The 18,498-nt window shown below is 31.5% G+C and overlaps 1 protein-coding gene across 2 annotated transcripts in view; it reads right to left on the bottom strand.

The window, feature by feature from the left end:
- Positions 1-18,498, bottom strand: part of GABRG1 (gamma-aminobutyric acid type A receptor subunit gamma1) — a gene marked incomplete at both ends in the record, with an annotated part of 76,570 nt that overhangs the window by 40,878 nt on the left and 17,194 nt on the right. For both annotated transcript variants that reach the window (XM_080697585.1, XM_080697586.1), the window contains one exon: positions 10,750-10,898. In XM_080697585.1, the coding sequence (XP_080553711.1) occupies positions 10,750-10,898 (149 nt within the window). The remainder of the gene's footprint in view (positions 1-10,749; positions 10,899-18,498) is intronic.

Below are 18,498 nucleotides of genomic sequence, written 5' to 3'. Positions count from 1 at the left end.
AGGATCCCCAGTACCACCAAAAACACCAAAAAAGGAAAGAAAAAGAAAAAAAGAAATCTTAGTTTTAAATAATTTTAAATACTCATAATATTTTGATATTTCAATCATAAAATATTTTTCAATATGAAATTAAGCAACATGTCCCATCATATAAACATCAAACTTTGTTTTGAAAATTAAACATATTCATAGTTTTTAAGTCCAGTGCAAAACCTAAAGATATTAAAAATACCTACATCGTCCACCTAAAATGAGAAATTTAATTTAGTGAGCAACTTTCTAGATAACTTTTTCTGAGTTAGCCACAGAACTTTAGAAGGAGAATGGGTTTTAGAGAGGAGGAGGAAATCCCTGATTTGTATCTTTTGCTGATTTTCAAGTTGTAAATCCTCCCCTCAATGGTTGAGTTAAAGATGCCAAAGTGAAATCACTAAATACAGAGTTGAGACAATATAGGACATGTCTATTGTGAGCTAGTATGAACCAGTTTCAGCACACACTGTAACTTGTGTCATTATTAGAATTAAAAGATCTAATGTGTACCAAGGAACTAACTCCATGTTTGACTCATAGAAGGTGAGTAAGTTATTTGTGCACATATCTCCTTCCTTCTTTTTTTTTATTTTGTTGTGGGTGTTTTTATTTATTTATATTTTTTATTTTTTAAAATTATTGGTGCATTGTATGATTATACATCACTATGAGGTACAGAATGGTACAGGCATACATGTACACATCACACTTTTAGCTCTTCCCCAATTCCCACCTCTCCCCCCCCTCCCTCCTTCTGGAATTTGGCTTAGTGCCTGGCTTTGATATGTTTGTGAATGTACCTCATCCACATTAGGGTGGTTCCCTCTTCCCCAGTCCTATATACCTCTGTTAGTTTACCTTCTCAGTTGGGTTGCCTTCTTTACCTTTTCTCTTTCTTATTAATTTTCCTTCTTAGTTTTGGTAGTCAGCTCCAAGGCTCCAATATAAAATATCTTTACTTAATTCTCACAGGGTATTTTTATAGACATTCCTATGAACAGTACCTATTGTGCCTTATATATAAACATTAGTATTTCCCAGTTAGTCTTTAAAAGGTACACACAATAATTTATACTCTACCAAAATGTGTAGCTCTCATTAGCTGTTTGAATCTCTATAGAATGATATAATTAATGAATATCTACAATAGTTCCATGTCTGGCAGTGACTTCCTGATTTTATTCTGGACTTCTTTTAGAGAGATTTTATGGCTTCCCTTGATGAAATTTACCAGAATAATGTCAATTTATGACTATATGCTTTTCCTTGTTGCTATGAAAATAGTTTTCACGTAGCTTTTTGGGCACCTCTCAATATGCCACCAAATAAGATATAAGTATTCATTATTGATTCAGGAAATACTGGTGGAGGAATGGTTATAAAGTATTCACAAATTAGACAAGAAGAAGACATAATTCAAGAAGAAAATCTGGCATAATTTTCACTATATTATGAAGAAAAACAAGTGAGATGAAGCAGAACATAGCAGATTAAAAGTTCATTTGGTACTGTAGAATGGTATTAGTCATATTAGGATATTAAGAAATCATATTTGGTACTGTAGAATGGTATTAGTCATATTAGCTCAGTTTCCCTTTCTAAATATTGTCTTTTCATTTCTGACCTAGCATTTATCATTCAAAATCAGAGGTTATGAGTGACCTGAGTATACTTCCTCCTCTAATACATGGTTAAATTTTTCTGTTACAGCATTTCTCTAGCCTGAATTTCCCTGTCTTGACATTTTTCCAGCCTAGCATCTATGCTACCAAACCTCAATGGAAAACTTTAAGCATTTTGCAAAATAATGCTTAAACAGATTTCAAACAACACTTATTTTTAGCCCTTGAAATGAAAACAAAATCTACTTTTAGGAAAACACACAACATTTACATAGTTTTCTTTTGTTTAGTATCTTCCTCAGACAAGAATTTGATTACATATAATTTTTATAACAAAATTAAGCTTGATAAAAATATTTTAGTATATAAAACTGAAAGTTTCTAGACCCATACAGTATATGAAACAGTAACTCAGCCTGTTAGCCAATATTTAGATAACTTAAACAAAAGTAGGCATATTATTAATAGAATATTTTACAATTTATCTTAAGATGATGACTTCTGAGATGAGTTGCTTTAATTGTTTTCCATGTTCATTTCTGAGTAGCTATGCACTGTGGACAATAAATATCATATAATTACCCTAATTATAGCTCCATTTACAAGGTTTTATGAAAACTGATTAACAAACATAAAATAGGTTTGGGAAGTTTAATTTATAAGGATATTTATTACCAGTTATAAACAAATACAACTGGCATAAGCCACATAGCATTCTTACATAATTAGATATTTTTTTCAGTTATGAAAATAAATCATCAAATGCTGAGTTACTGTTTCTACTGTATACTACTTGGGTGCTGAACACTGTTTGCATTAAGGAATAAATAATTCTTGAGGACACGTTATTTAAAAGATATGTTTGTCACATATAATGTAGAGGTTTTTAGATATGAGTGAATTGTCCTTCCTGATTTCTTGATATCAATATTTCTTAGCCAGCTACAGGAGGAAGCTATGTTTGTTAAAAACATATTAACTCTGGTACTAGGCCAAGAGACACTGGAGACAATTGTATATTTCATAAACAACATAAAGTGACTTTACATAGGATGGGACTGAGGGAAGCAGAACATATATGCCCTGCTGACACTTGACCTCTATCACCATGAAAAGAACTTCTTGACAAAAGGAAGAAAAAAATAAATTTGAACAGAGCACTGAGAATTGATACCTACTTTCCTAAATTGAACAAAGAAGATATAGACAATTTTAACTGACCAATATCAATCAAAGAGATTTAGGCACCAATAAAGAGCCTACCAGCAAAATAAGCCCAGCAACAAATGGTTTCCCAAGTGAATTTTGCAAAATCTTTATAGAAGATTTAATCCAAATACTTCTCAATCTATCATGTGAAAAAGAAACAGGACTCTCTTAAATACTTCCTACAAAGCTAACATCACATTAAAACTAAAGCCCAATAAAGAAAGCTCAAGGAAAGAAAACTATAGGCCTATATTCTTGATGAATTAGAATGCAAAACTGCAAAACAAATCACTATCAAAGTACATTTAAAAACACATCAAGAACATTATACATCATGATAAAGTAGGTTTCATCCCAGGGATCCAAGGCTGATTCAAAGTACAGAAAAAAAAAAAACATGTAATTCATCACATAAACAGAATCAAAGACAAAATTCACATGATCATTTCAATAGACAATAAAATGCATTTGAAAAAATCCACATCCATTTTTGCTAAAAGCACTGCAGAGAATTGGAATAGAAGGAACATATCTCAACATCATAAAGGCAATATACAATAGGCCCACAGCCAACTTCATATTTAATGGGGAGAAACTTCAAATTTTCCCCTAAAAACAGGAATAAGAGAAGATATCCATTATTGCCACTTCTTTTAAATATATTACTTGAGACTCTACCCAGAGCAATAAGGCAAGAGAAGGAAATCAAAGGAATACAGATAGGAAAAGAAGAACTCAAACCTTCACTATTTTCAGATGACATGATGCTCTACTTAGAAAACCAGCAAACTCAACCAAAAGGATTATAGAACTGATCAATAATTCAGCCAACTGTCTGGATACAAAACCAATCTTAAAAAATCAGAAGCTTTCCTGTATACCAACCATAAATCCACTGAAAAAATCAAGAAAACTTTTCTACTCATGGTATTCCACAAATAATAAAAATAAAGTATGAATATACTTAAGAAGGTAAACGACTTCTACAAAGAAAATTATAAAACATTGAAAAAAGAAAAATCAAAGAATACCTTAGAAGATATAAATATCTTTTATTTTCTCAGATAGGCAGAATAAATGTCACTAAATGGTAATTCTTTAAAATATGATCTACAGATTTAACATGATATCCATTAAATTACCAAGGTTATTCTTCAAAGACATAGAAAACTCAGTCCATAAATTTATTTGGGCCAGGCGTGGTGACACATGCTTGAAATCCCCGCGCTTGGGAGGTAGAGACAGGAGGATTGCACAGGTTCGAAGCTAGCCGCGCTGGCTTATGAGATCCTGTTTCAAAAATATAAAATAGATCTGGGAGTGTAGCCTGGAGGTAAAAGGGCTCCCAGGTACCCCAGTACCACCAAAAAAATTTTATTTGGAACAACATAAAAGCCAGAATAGCCAAAGTACTTCTCAACAACAAGAATCATACAGGAGGCATCACAATACCTGACTTCAAGCTATACTACAAAGCCATAGTAATAAAAACAGCATAGTATTGGCACAAAAACAGATACATAGACCAATGAAGCAGAATAGAAGACTGAGAAACAAATTCATACATATATAGTCAATTGATTTTTGACAAAGTGGCCAAAAACATACACTGGGGAAAAAAAAGATAGCCTTTTCAACAAATGGTGTTGGCAAAACTGGTTAACTGTATGAAGAAAAATGAAAATAAATTTTACTTACTTTCTTACCCTGTAAAAGAGTCAATTCAGGATGGATAAAAGTCTTGGAAATCAGAACAGTGACCTTACAGATCTTTTAAGAAGGCATAGGTTCAACACTTTAACACATAGGCACAGGTAAAAAACTTTCTTAACAAGACCCAAAAGGCACAAGAACTGAAAAGGAAGATCAATACATGGGATTGCACTAAACTGAAGAGCTTCTGTACAGCAAAGGAAACTATCAAGAACCTCAACAGAGAGCCAAGAGGAAAAAATTATAACCAGTTATTCCTCCAATAGAGGACTAATATCTAGAATATACAGAGAACTCAAGAAACTCACTGCAAAGAAAACAAATAACCCAATTTAAGAAAAAATGATAAAATGAACTAAATAAACACTTCACAGAAGAAGAAATTCAAACGGTCAATAAATATATGAAAAAATATGCTGTTGAATTTGAAAGCATTCTTTGAGAAATTTTGTGTCTTCATTGATTGGAGTGTTTTATGTTCATTGCTACCAGCTTCCTTCTTAGTACTGTTTTATCTGTATCCCATAGATTTTGTTATGATAGAAAACTGATGAAACTGGAGGGCATTATGTTAAGGAAAAAAGGGATCCTAAAGTAAAACAGGGATCATTAGGGATTGATAAGGGAAGGAGCAAGAAGAGAGAAAAGTGTAGAGAAAGAATGGGTAAACACCATCAATGTACAATGTTTACATGCATGTTTGGAAGTATCACAGTGCATGCCACTAATCTGTATTATATATGTGTTTGTCAATAATCATAATTAAAAATGTTAATATTTTTCTGAGAACAGAGAAATGTCAAAATAGAAAAAGTCAATATGCTTTAGAGATTAAATGGTGAAAGGGAAAAAAAACAAGAAGAGAGGATTTACACCCCTACAAGAATAAAACAGAGCCAGTAAATTGAAAGCCATAAAATTTCTTCCCTACCAGAACGCAAACACTACCAGAAGCAATATATCAATTCAAATAATTAGCTTTTATTATTATGACATTAGAGAACATCAGTGAACTAAAAATATGGTATAATAACTATAAACTAAAACATAATTAGGCAATATAATTATTGCAAAATAATAATGCAAGATCCAATGCAAGTTAACTCTGGAAAATCTCCAAAACATACTAATCAGCAGGAACCTGGAAATACTGCAAATGGTTAAATGTGTTCAAGCAAGCATTTGAGAATAACAAAATAACTTTGATTCAGACATTTAGAAATTAAAAAAGAAGAATGCATTTTCCTATCTCCTAAAAACAAGCAAAAATGGATAGAGAATTAATAGAAATTAAAGAAGAAGAAAACAAAAGTACAAAATAAAAAAATCAATAGAAAAACTTTAGTAATAGGCAGGTAAAAAAGTCAAAGTACATAAATAAATATACCTGTGGTTGTAATACATGAAGAAAACCAATATAATGGACTAGAACTAATATTTGATGCTATAAGTGAATGATTGACTGAATGAATGAACAAATGTATCCATCTTTCAAAAGTAGAGAAAACACCTGAAATTGAATTATTAAACAAATCTTAAAAAATTTGGGAAACAGTTGCCCAGTGAATATAATTAAGACATGTTGTAATAAAACCAATCATTTTAAAGATAAATGAATAGAAATACAGAATATTTTGCTAAGTAAGAATAGTCAGTCACAAAAAGTGAAAAGTCAGATGTTCTCCTTAATATCCAGAAGCTATGGAGAAAATGGAATATAAGAAGGATTCTAGACAAAGAAGGAAAAACCTTAGATGAATACAGAGGGCAACTTTAAGTGGAAGATGAGAATCCCACAAGGGATTATGTATTGAGGTCTGGTTCCCCAATTGAGTATTGAGCAAAATCCAGAGGTGGGGCTCTTGGGAAGCTGGTCAGAAGAGCTCTAATCTCATTGGTTGATTAATCTACTGATACCTGAATAGACTTCAGGGAGGCTGTAGAAACTGAAGGAAGCATAGCCTAATTAGAAGAAGTCACTAAGCAAGTTCCTTGAAAGAATGTCTCTTTTCCCCAGCACCTTACTCTCTTTCTCCCTCCCTCCTTTCTCTCTCTCTCTCCCACCTTCCACTCCATGGTCCTCTGCCTTGGCCTTCTGTTATGAAGTGCTGCTTCACTTCAAGCCCAAAGCAATGGAGCTGAGCGGCCATAAAATTCAGAGCCAAAATAAATCTTCTCTCCATTAAATTGTTCATTTCAAGTACTATCTATTGAATAGTTCTATCTTCTAGCTGCAGCAGTCCTCTGAAGTTCATTTTAATGTCCCTTTTTCCTCTATGTATCTGTCAACCTTCACCTCTTTCATTTCATTTTCTGTTATCTCCATACTATAAAAATTCTTGTAATTGTATTTAGGGTGCCTAGGTAATTTCAAATTATATAATAATCCCAAGGTTTTTGAACCCAGTATATCTGCAAAGACCATTTTTCCAAATATTGTAACATGTTCAGGTTCTGCAGATTAAGACATGGGCATATTTTTGGAGACTACTACTCCACCCACTACATTCCCTTTTATATAAGAACCTCTTAAAATTGATGAATAAGTGCTCAAATATCCAATGGATAATAGAAGCAAGCATGAATAAAACAATTTTGAAAATGATGTTAAATTTACAGTCAAGTATATAGCATTATCTCTCACCTATAATTCCATAAAACACAAATTAAAACAGCACTTCTCAGTCACCAGGTTTGTCCATACTAAAAGCTAAGACAATATGTATGATGCTGAGACTGTAGGAAAACAGGCATTTTCATACATTGCTGGAAGAAATTGAAAACAGCATAACTCTTCTGGAGATAATTTTGTCAATTGACTAACTAAAGCAAAATTGAATATGTATATATATACAAAAATTCCATGTCAAAGAGAATACCATGAATTATGTGTTCAATAATGTAATATCATATATATGCCCAAATAAACCATTGCTGCCTTCTTGGTATCTGCAAACTATCAGAAACTGCCATACATAGATGAGTCACTGAATAAGTTTTTGTAGCATAATTCTACAGTGGATTAGAATGCATAAAGAAGATATAAGTGAAAAGCAAAAAAATGAAAGTTAGTAGACAACCTTTCATGTAAGTTAAAGAAAGAGGTCTCCTCGGAGAAACAGTACATTCTATTTCTGGATCAAGATGAGCCTGGAATATTTGATATGCTAGAAAGTAAACATAGCCTTAGAAAATAACAGGAGTGTGTACAAGATAGAGGAATCAAACTGTAGGAGATTGCAGGGGCTAAATTTGTATATTGTACAGCAAAGTAAATAATGCTAGCAATGGATTATAAATTATAAAATAAAACAAGTATCTATGAGTCTATACTAGTGTAAATAATTGAAAAGATAAGTAATCAAAGGAGAAAATACAGTGCTTCCTTATGGTAGAATTACAATCCATATGCATGATGGTAATATTGAGTCACTTTTTGGCAAACAGAACAGTAATAATGTCACAGAAAAACAGTTATTGATAGATACTGGAGTAATGGGCATGAGTATGCTGAGAACCATTTGCATAGTCTCACAGCATCTCTTCAAAGCTTACAAATTAATCAAAAAGGCGAAAATAAGAAATTTAAATAGGAAAACACAGAAGAAATACAATTACCCACATGGTCAAGCTAACATCACAAGTAGTAAGATATATTAAGATCAGTGTACGTCCTACAGTAACACACCTAAAGGGCATACTATTACTGTAATAAACATCAGAAAAACTCTAATTTAGGATCAGTCAACTGGCCAGTGTACTTTAAAATGATTAAGGTTATTAGTAAACATAAAAACTAAGAGAATATACTAGATCAGAGAAGCATAAGGAGACATGAAAACAAATTGCATGCTGTGATCTTAGTTGGAGTTTTGAAGCATAAAAGAGGATGTTTGGGAAGCAGATAGTTAGAAAAAGGCAGATAGATGAGCTGTGTGTATATTGTATGAACATCATTGTCTTGATTTAGGTAAGTTTCTATGGTTTTATATGATGTTAACATCAAGGGATTCTGGGAATTCCATGTACAAATGCTGTTTTAGTAAGCCTAAAACTTATTCTCAAGTGAAATAATTTTAACAATCTAGTAAAGTAGCAAATTGAATAGAAAAAACATTAGCATAATTACCCAAATATTATAAAACAGTAAAATATAGAATAACTTTTCAGCACAAAAAATTGACAGACTCAAATTTAATTCTCTTAAAAGAGTCATAAAACTGAAAAACTATCTAAAGGTATATGATAAATGAACAGATTCGTAATAGCAGTAATAACAAACAGAAAGAATCAGATCCTAAAAACATAAAAATATTACAAAATAATTTAACACTAAGTTTAAAAAATTTACACTTAATTTCTTGCAAGCTTTGACTTAGGAAAACCTAAATAAGAATAGAAAGCTCACACATATCTATTTAAAATATTGAACCCCTTAACTATCTTTTCCCCAAACTCTCTAATCAGGCATGATGTTGCCAAAATATTCTTTCAAGAATTTAAATTAGAAATAGTATTCAAGTTGGTTAAATCAAAGATAAAAAGAAAGAAAGGAACAAGTCATCAGTAGGTGCTAGTACAGTTTTGATTCTAAAACTTAAAGATATATTACAAAAAGTAAAATGAATAGTCAGTTTTTTATGATCATAGAGACATTGTTCCAAAGCAAAATATTATCAAATTGAAACTAATGATACATCTTGAAGTTAACTTATATGTATCAGAATCAAATGTCATTTATAAAAAAAGAACAATTTTGTTCAAACTTTAATAAAATCTATTTTATAAATAATACAAAAAGCAAAATACTGTCAATATGATTTCTTTAATATTTGCACAGGTAATATTTTAAAAACTTGGGAAATGCTAATCAAATTAGAAAAGGAGGTAATTAACAGGAAGAAGTCCACTGTAAATATTACACTTACTAGTAAAATATGGATTGCTTTCTCTAATATCAGAAACAAGTCAAGAATATTCAGTATTACACTTTAGTCTTAGCCAGAGCAATATGTCAGAAAAATATGTAGTTTTTGATATTTAGTAAAATATTCATTTTTTCAAAAATAGTCCAAATTTTTTTACAAAAATTTAGAAGAGCCCAATATGATACATATAACTATAATGTTAGCGACTCAGGAGGCCGAGCCAGGACTGAGTTCAAGTCTATCCTGAACAATTTAGCTAGACCCTATTTTAAATAAAAAGAAAAAAAAAAAGACTGAGGATATGGCCCAGAGGTAGGATATTCCTGGATTATATCTACAGTATCAAAAGAAACAAACAAAATATCCAGAGAAACCAAACAAAAAAATAATTAAAATTAACAAATTGGACAAATCTTCTGAGAACAGAGTTAATATGTAGAAAACCTACTGTATTTATGTATATTATAAATAACCTGTAAAAATTAAGAAATAATTAGAAAATACTTTTTAAAAATATTCATTTACTGTTGCATCAAAAATTTTGGAACACCTAGAAATCAAAACTTATTGTAATACTTCTTTATGAAAACATAATTTACAAAATTAAATACATAGAGAAATATATAAAGTTCAGAAATATAAAGTTTCAGAAATATATAAAGTTCAGAAATATATAATGTTCAGAAATTTCTGAATATAAAGTTCAGAAAGTTCAGCAAATTGAATATGGTAAGGATTTCAATTTTCCTATGGTGGCTATAGATTTAATATAATTTCAACAAAAATCTTTGTTCATTTACATTTTTGTTTTAAAGAGTAACAGTAGAAAACTGGTAAGTTAATGGTATAAAATTTTAACATAATTACAAGGGACTTAACATAAAAATCCTGAAGAACAAAATTAATTGTAAAACATTATAATTGTGTTAATTAAACATTATAGCATTGGCATAAAACTAGAAATCCTATTTGTTTTTCAAATGTTAGCTTTTTTACTTCTTAGCATTTCAAGCAGTTTTAGCAAAACTCTAGGTAGCACCTTTTATGATAGCAGATATAAAACAACTAAATTATCTTTTATATGTCTTTTGTTTCAGATCCAACTCTGAACTTCTCAAAGACAATGAACATTCCAACTAATAATCCTCCAACTCAACTCTCAACTAATATCACACAAATAATTAAAACAGATTCAGTGAAGTTTTTATAGTCATCAAAATCCCAGAATGATAACTCAAACTTACCTCCTATATCAGGTCGAAGTTTATTGTCATAGCCTTGAAGCAATGAGTTGAGAATTTGTGTGATATCACTCTCATGAATTTTTGGTGCCAAGACCCATGTTTTATTCACTGTTAAATCCTCATCGTCTTCATCATCTGCTTTATCAACACTAAATAATTCAAAGAAAAATAAGTATGATAGAGATTTTAATCAAATTATGAATATGAAAATATTTTAAGATTATAATTGCATAATAGAGCAGTCAAAAGAGGAAATAGTATTATGGAAATGTTACTTCTAAAAAGACTAGTGCCTTTATAATATGAGCTCTTTGATATAATAATATTCAAAAATTAATAAGTCACTGCAAGAAAAAATACTTGTAATATTTAGATAATAAAACAAATCATGACTATTCCTATAACTGATATTTTTTAAATGGACATAAATTAAAATGTGATTGTGCCCCCAGATTTATGTAGTGCCTAATATTCACAACCATATATAGTAACCCTAAACTACTATACTCAAAAATAGTAATTAAAGGCTAATAGTTTTATAGGGGGAAAATTTATAATAAACTAGTAAAATACATAAGAATGTATATGCATTAAAGAAGAATTAAGGTAACTGAAGAACAAGTTAAAGGAAAAAGGAAAGGCACTGTATATACCCATGCTCATGTTCCTTTCCTTCAAATATATTTTTAAAAAAACTATTTTAAGCTGGGCATGGTGGCTCAGGCTTGTAATCCCAGCATTAGAGAGGCAGAGACCGGAGGATCATGGTTCTCAAACAGCCTTAGCTACTTAGTGAGGCCCTTCACAACTCAGTGAGACCCTACGTCAGAAATAAAAAATGGACTAAAAAGAACATATTTTAAGATCCTTCTCATAGATTGATCAACAAATTAAGAGTGGGTGATTCATCCTGTGCATTTACATTGTAGGTGTCAGGAAAACCATGACTATCAAAATTTAAGACTAGAAAGGAGAACCCAGTGATCATGTAAACCTCCGCCTTTATTTTGTGAGAAAACTGAAGACCATAGGAAACCGGCCAGAGCACAAATCTAGTTATTAGCAAAGCAGAACTAAGTTTTGACTTTTCAAATACTATTTTCTGCCATAGTAAAGCAGAACTAAGTTTTGACTTTTCAAATACTATTTTCTGCCATACCTTAACAAGTGTAAAGATTCAGTTTAGACTGATGTGGTGGTTCATTCTTGTAATCCCAGTACTTGGAAGGCTGAGACAGGAGGATCACAGGTTTTAGTGAGGCCCTTCAAAACTTAGTGAAACCCTGTTTCAGAATAAAGAATAAAAAATAGGGCTGGGTGTTAGGTCAGAGGTAGAATCCCTTTGGGTTCAATCTCCAGTACAGAAAGAATAAATTCATAAAAATAAATAAATATTTTAAATCTTAACTGTGGTAGATACATGCAGTACTATAAGCACTTAAATAAACTCATTGAAAGTAACAAAAATTTTATTACACCTAATTAACTCCACCTTCTTTTGAGGAAGATAATTCTAGACTTAGCAGTACTCTCCCTTTTAGCAGGTGTCAAATGTTCTAGTGAAAAGGGGTCCAAAAGCTTAAAGACCAGTGTTTATGAAATAAAGTAAATCTGAATTATACTAGATTGTTTTCATAATTTCATAGATGTACAGTTCTCCAGCAGTAAATATCCAAGATAATATATTACCACCTTAGTTTATCTTTGTGCACTATCCATTTAGAACTTTTTTGCTTTGAAACTATCTTAGCAAATAAAGCCCTTTCTCCTTATATCTGTAATGGATATTGATGTACTTTCAATTTTAAATGACGTAAAGGCCCCTTGCCTCAAAGGATTGAACCAAGAAAAGGCAATATTAGTAGGTGGTGGAATCTTTAAGAGATGGGAGCTACTGGAAGGAAGTTAGGTCATTGAAAGGAATTATGAGATTCTGTTCTCCTCTCTTTGTTTAAAATAATGGGGCCACAAACTATGGGCTGAAACTTTCAAAACTGTGAGCTGAATATTTATTTTTTATTGGTGCATTGTTGTTGTATATCTTAATGAAGTACAAGATGGTAGAGGCATGCATGCACACATCACCCAATTAGCCCTTATCCAATTTCCACCCCATTCCCTCTCCCCTTCCTTCTTCTCATGTTTGGTTTATTGATTGACTTAGATATGTTCATGAATGTACACCATGTACATTAGGGAATTTCCCTCTTCCCCCTCTCATCCTCCTCAGTTAGGTCACTTTATTTACTCATCTATATAGTATTTCCTTCTTTGTCTAGAGTTCCTCCTATGACCTATTTTCTCCCTAGGTTTCACATATTAAGGAGAGCATCTGATTTCTTATTTTTTGTGGCTGACTAATCTGACTTAGCATGATGTTCTCCGGTTCCATCCATTTCCCTGTAAATGATATAATTATGTTCTTCTTTATGTTTGAGTAATATTCCATATTGTGCATATCCCATAGTTTTGTAATCCATTCATTTTCTGATGAACATCTTGGCTGGTACCATAGTCTGACAATATGAATTGTGGCTATGAACATAGATACACATGCATTAGTTTGGTAGTTTGGTTTCCATTCTTTTGGGTAGATATCCAGAAGTGATATTGCTGGATCATAAGGTAGGTTCATTTCCATTCTTCTGAGGATCCTCCATACTGTTTTCCAAACTGGTTGCACTAATTTAACATCCCACCAAGAATGTCTTAGAGTTCCCACTTTTCCACATCCTCACCAGCATTTGTTGTTGTTTGTGTTTTTAATGAATGGCATTCTAGTTGGAGTTAGGGTGGTTTTGCTTTGCATCTCTCTGATTGCTAATGATATTGGGCATTTTTATACATTTATTGGTCATCTAAGTTTCTTCTTTTGTGAAGTCTCTATTTAGTTCACTTGCCCATTTTTGATTGGGTTGTTTTCTTAGTGTTGAGTTCCTTAAGCTGTGTGTATATTCAAGATATTAATCCTCTATCAGAGAAAGAGTAAAGTTTTCTCCCATTCTGTTGTCTCATTATTAGTTTATAGATGAGGAGCAAAATGTGAGATGTTAACTAACTTACTTGACCAAGGTATCTTTGCTAATATGGCAGATCTAGTATTCCAACACATGCATTACACAATGAAAATTATACTGTTTTCTTTGTAAGGGAAATTTATAAATGAGTACGAAAACTTTGACCCCAAACCTCTAAGCATATACCACCTGTTATAAAGTTTTCACATTTCAACTTTTATCTCATATTTAGTTAATATATTTTCACTTAACTATTCAATTATAGTAACTGTTTTGTTGTATTTAACTTTGAAAAGTATATACTATTGAAAAGTTATTTTTTTTCAAAGACTCTCATTATTGTCTTTAAATATAAATACATACATAGATAAACTAAGGCAGTGAAAACACTAAAATAATAAGAATCCCTGGAAGTGGGTCACCCTGGAAATTTTTCTAACCTAATTAGAGTTGCTGAAATATTGGTGAAAATCCAAAGTCAAGGTTTCCATTCAGCCCTCATCCTAGTTTTATAGAATAAACTATCTGGTGGCTACAAGCAGGTCATTGAACATATAAGCAGTTCACTTTTACTTGAATCATGACTATCGTGAAATAAAAGTTCCCAGAAAAAATAAACAGTTTTTTTTTTATCTTTTACAGTAGCAGTATTTTGGTAATCTGAAAACCACATGTTCATGGTGATTTATATTCCCCTTTTCCAAGGTTGCATAGAAGTAATCTTAAAACTGTGTTAAATAATATCACAAAACATTCTTTCCCAGCTTTTGCCAGTAAATAAAATTTATCAGGTTTTACGCCTATAAAAGTTATTTATTTATTGGAAAAAAAGAAATAAAATTCACTATAGTTAATGAATTTTAGTTAATTTATCTGTACCTCTCCTCTAAGCTGTCAAAACTACCGTCAGAATATTTAATTACTTTCATATCATTTTTATCATTTTAGTGATTAAACAGTACACATAATTTTAATAATATAGTTGTTAGAGTATCGCTTTCTAACTTTGATTTCTGAGAATGTAGAATAATAATCTTCAGATTTCAGAGGGTCAGAAGAAATTTACAACTTTTACATATTTTGGATGATTATTCATTTGTTAGGAACAGGTATGATTTTCTTTAATAGTAACCTGAGAATTTAGACTCATGCTTAAGGTATTCTTTTAAATAAATTAAATTAGTATAATTTTTAAAGTCAATAGAAATATTTTAGACTGTTGATTTTGTCATTTTATGCATTTTTATTATAAGGATTGATGTTTTCATTGTTATGAGGAGCAATTTTGTGCCTACAATGTAACACTAAGTGGCTACCATGTTTCAAGAACTGCATATTAGCTTTTTTATACATTGTAAATCATTTAATCCATATTAATTGCATGAAATAAACATTTATATACCTGTTTTACAGATAGGAAAATAGAATTTCCAGCACATACAACTATTATATAATACAATCAGGATTTTTAAAAAGATTGCTTCAGTTTGAAGACTTGTTTTATCTTTCACTTGGACTTTCCCTGGCAACATCTCACTTTCTTTGCACTTAATAATCCAAATGGTTGTATTTTTGGATTTCATAATCCAAAAATATGACAACATCACTTACAGTGCATAATTAGGAAGTACTTTTGAATTGTGAGTGGCTAGAATGCTGTCTTTCTTTGATTTCTGAGAATGTAGAATAATAATCTCAATGAATCACACCATCTCCGATGAAACAAGCTTTCCCTAATGTGCTCAGTCTCTAACCCACTGTTTTAATTCACCTAGGGAGGAATTACTATGTATTAAAATGCATAAAGTGCTGGGAATACAGAGACAAATAACACTGTATTTCTGATCTAGATGATCATATATTCTAATAAAAGATAAAATTCTTCCAACATGTGATACAGAAAAACATCATACACAAGAATGCATATTGCACTATCATATGGTAGCACAATTTTAAATAATTAATGTTTCAATAAGTAATGATACATTCACATAATAAAATTTATACATCCATTCAGTAGATTATAGTCTATAAAAACATGAAATAACATGAAATACTGTTCATAATTTCATATTGCTTGAAAACATAACATAAAATAATTTTATTTCATCAGTATGTGTACTTTACTATCATATTTTTATCATTTTAGTGATTTGATTACTTTAAAAGCACTATAAAAAGCATAATGTATACAATTAATATTCTACACAAGTGAGGCTACATAAAAGGTATCTTTCTGTATGTAAATAGTGTCAGATGATCTTATGTACATTTTATAATAAAAACACATAAAATAAGTTATTTTGACAGGGATACCTACCTAAAAATGAAATGTCTCTTCAGAATACTTCCTTAAAAGGAAGTATTCTGAAATAAATTTCTAATCATACAAAATAAATAATTAAGTAGAAACTTTTATGGGGAGATGCAGAGCTAATAGGTCTGTCAAGAAAATTATCATGGCAGACCTAAAATTTGCCACTCAATTCTCTGGCCTGGGAACATGAGTTGCCTGCCAGCCTGGATGCCAGTGCCCGGATTTAGTGTGGAGGCAGATAGTCCTATGCTGCCCCAGGCTGCTTTCAGGCAATAACTGAATATGGAGAAAGCAGTAGTGTGCATCCATTCCTGCCTGACTGGGGCCCCTCTAAGGGGCCCTTTGCCTTGGAGAATTCCCACTGGCCTGGCCAAAACTCTCTTAGAAGGACACCATATTCTGAGACTTATAACCTAAACTCTTTTATCTTTGCTTTCATAGATATCAGACATCCACTTCTACCCAAAAGCTCCCCTTCTCTTCTCTCGAAGGCTACTCCAAGCATCTCTTGAAAAAAAAAAATCTCTTACATGTCTAATCTCCGCTAGGCATCTGCTTCCTGATGGCTCCTGCTTCTGTGTTCTGAAACTGCAACCCATAACTAGCTATTAAAGAAAAGGTTTTGAGTAACATGTATAACTGTTCTCTTCTTTTTTTGTCTTAGCTCTTATTTTAACACAATATAATAATTTTTCTGATGATATAAAAATTATTGCATGCAAAAAGTACATTAATGACTGTTATTCACTAATAACTGAGAGACTATTCAAGTAAAGACAAGACATGCTGTGCTGTACTATCATGAAAGGAAGCCATTTTTTATCACTAGAAAATACATACCTAAGCCAAGTCAACCACTTAATATAAACTATTTTTTCAGGCATTCACTGAAGTCTTCCCAGGATAGTCCTGTTGTCTTGGAATAATTTTAATAGAAAGTTCTCACAATGTGACCTACTTTGTATGATAAATTATATAGTCACCCTATATATAGTTCGTGTAAAAGTGACTGCAAATGTTCTGATTCCGACACCTGAGAGAGACCCTTTCATTAATCTACTAAGAAAGCAGAGATATAAATCAGAACACCTTATTAACGAGTTGAATAAGGAATCTGATGAAATCCTGAAGGGATATTGATAGACATTTTGCACTATAGTTTAAAAAATGTTATAATTGCAAATGAAATGCATCAATGAGTGCATTTATACATCCGTTGAATAAAAAGACAATTGCTTTTTATAATGAATAGATATATGGAAGAAAAAACTGGGTAGTAAATATAGTATGGATTTTATGCTTGTTACTCACACTGAACATTTTGGATTAGTTGATTGATCTTCATATCCTCACTGTATAAAATTTCACCATGCTTATTAAAAGTAAATACCAAATTTAAGCTGGGCGTGGTGGCGCACGCTTGTAATCCCCGCGCTTGGGAGGCAGAGACAGGAGGATCGCGCAGGTTCGAAGCCAGCCTCGCTGGCTTAAGAGACCCTGTTTCCAAATAAAAAGTATAAAAATAGGTCTGGGAGTGTAGCCCGGAGGTAGAAGGGCTTCCAGGAACCCCAGAACCACCACCACCAAAAAAAAGGAAATACTAAACTTAATTATTATACTATTATTATTTGATGTTATCATTGCTTTGTCTTATAGTGATAGATATAGTTAATAAAATTTTAATTAGAGATTAATCGGTTAAATAACAAAATTGAGATTATGGATAAATATACTTGATCAAGAAATATGAATTCTTATCTTTTTATACATAAAAAATAATTCAATATATTCAGAAATGGCTACCATTATCACTTTTACTTTATACCATTGAATATAAGCAATTAATTGTGACAATTTTCTACTCCTATAATTATTTTGAATCTTTATTGATGCACTGTAATTTTACATCATAATGAGATTCATAGAGATACTTCCACATGTGCACATAACATTATTGGGTCTGTTTCCTTCCCCATATCTCCTGTGTCCCTTCCTCCTCCCTTTCCAAACATGATAGTGAGATTTCACTTTAGTATTAATGAGTACAATTAACTACATTTCCTTGGTATCATTAGAGTTTGTTTAATTACTTGAGAACAAACATATGTAAGTGGTTAGATTGGAAGAAGTATGGTTATAATCTCAAAATTGGTATTTTGTACAACAATCATGAAATAAATTCGAGTTAAAGATTCTTATCTTGGATTCCATGATGAGCTACATGTAATTTCCCCAAATTGACTGTGCTTTGACCTGTCAGTCTTCACAGTAAGCATCTATAGGAGCACAGGCGATATGAAGTATGTACTAGCATGCGTAGAATCTGTCATGTCTTCTCCTTACATAAAAATGAGACTGCGATTCTGAAATGTAAATGACTTTCTTAAAGTCTTACAGCCATTTAGTGACAAAACA

This window comes from Muscardinus avellanarius (assembly GCF_963383645.1).
Source record: "Muscardinus avellanarius genome assembly, chromosome: 6".
Lineage (NCBI taxonomy): Eukaryota > Metazoa > Chordata > Mammalia > Rodentia > Gliridae > Muscardinus > Muscardinus avellanarius.
The sequence above is the reverse complement of the archived record's forward strand: the minus strand, read 5'-3'. Positions and strand labels throughout refer to the sequence as shown.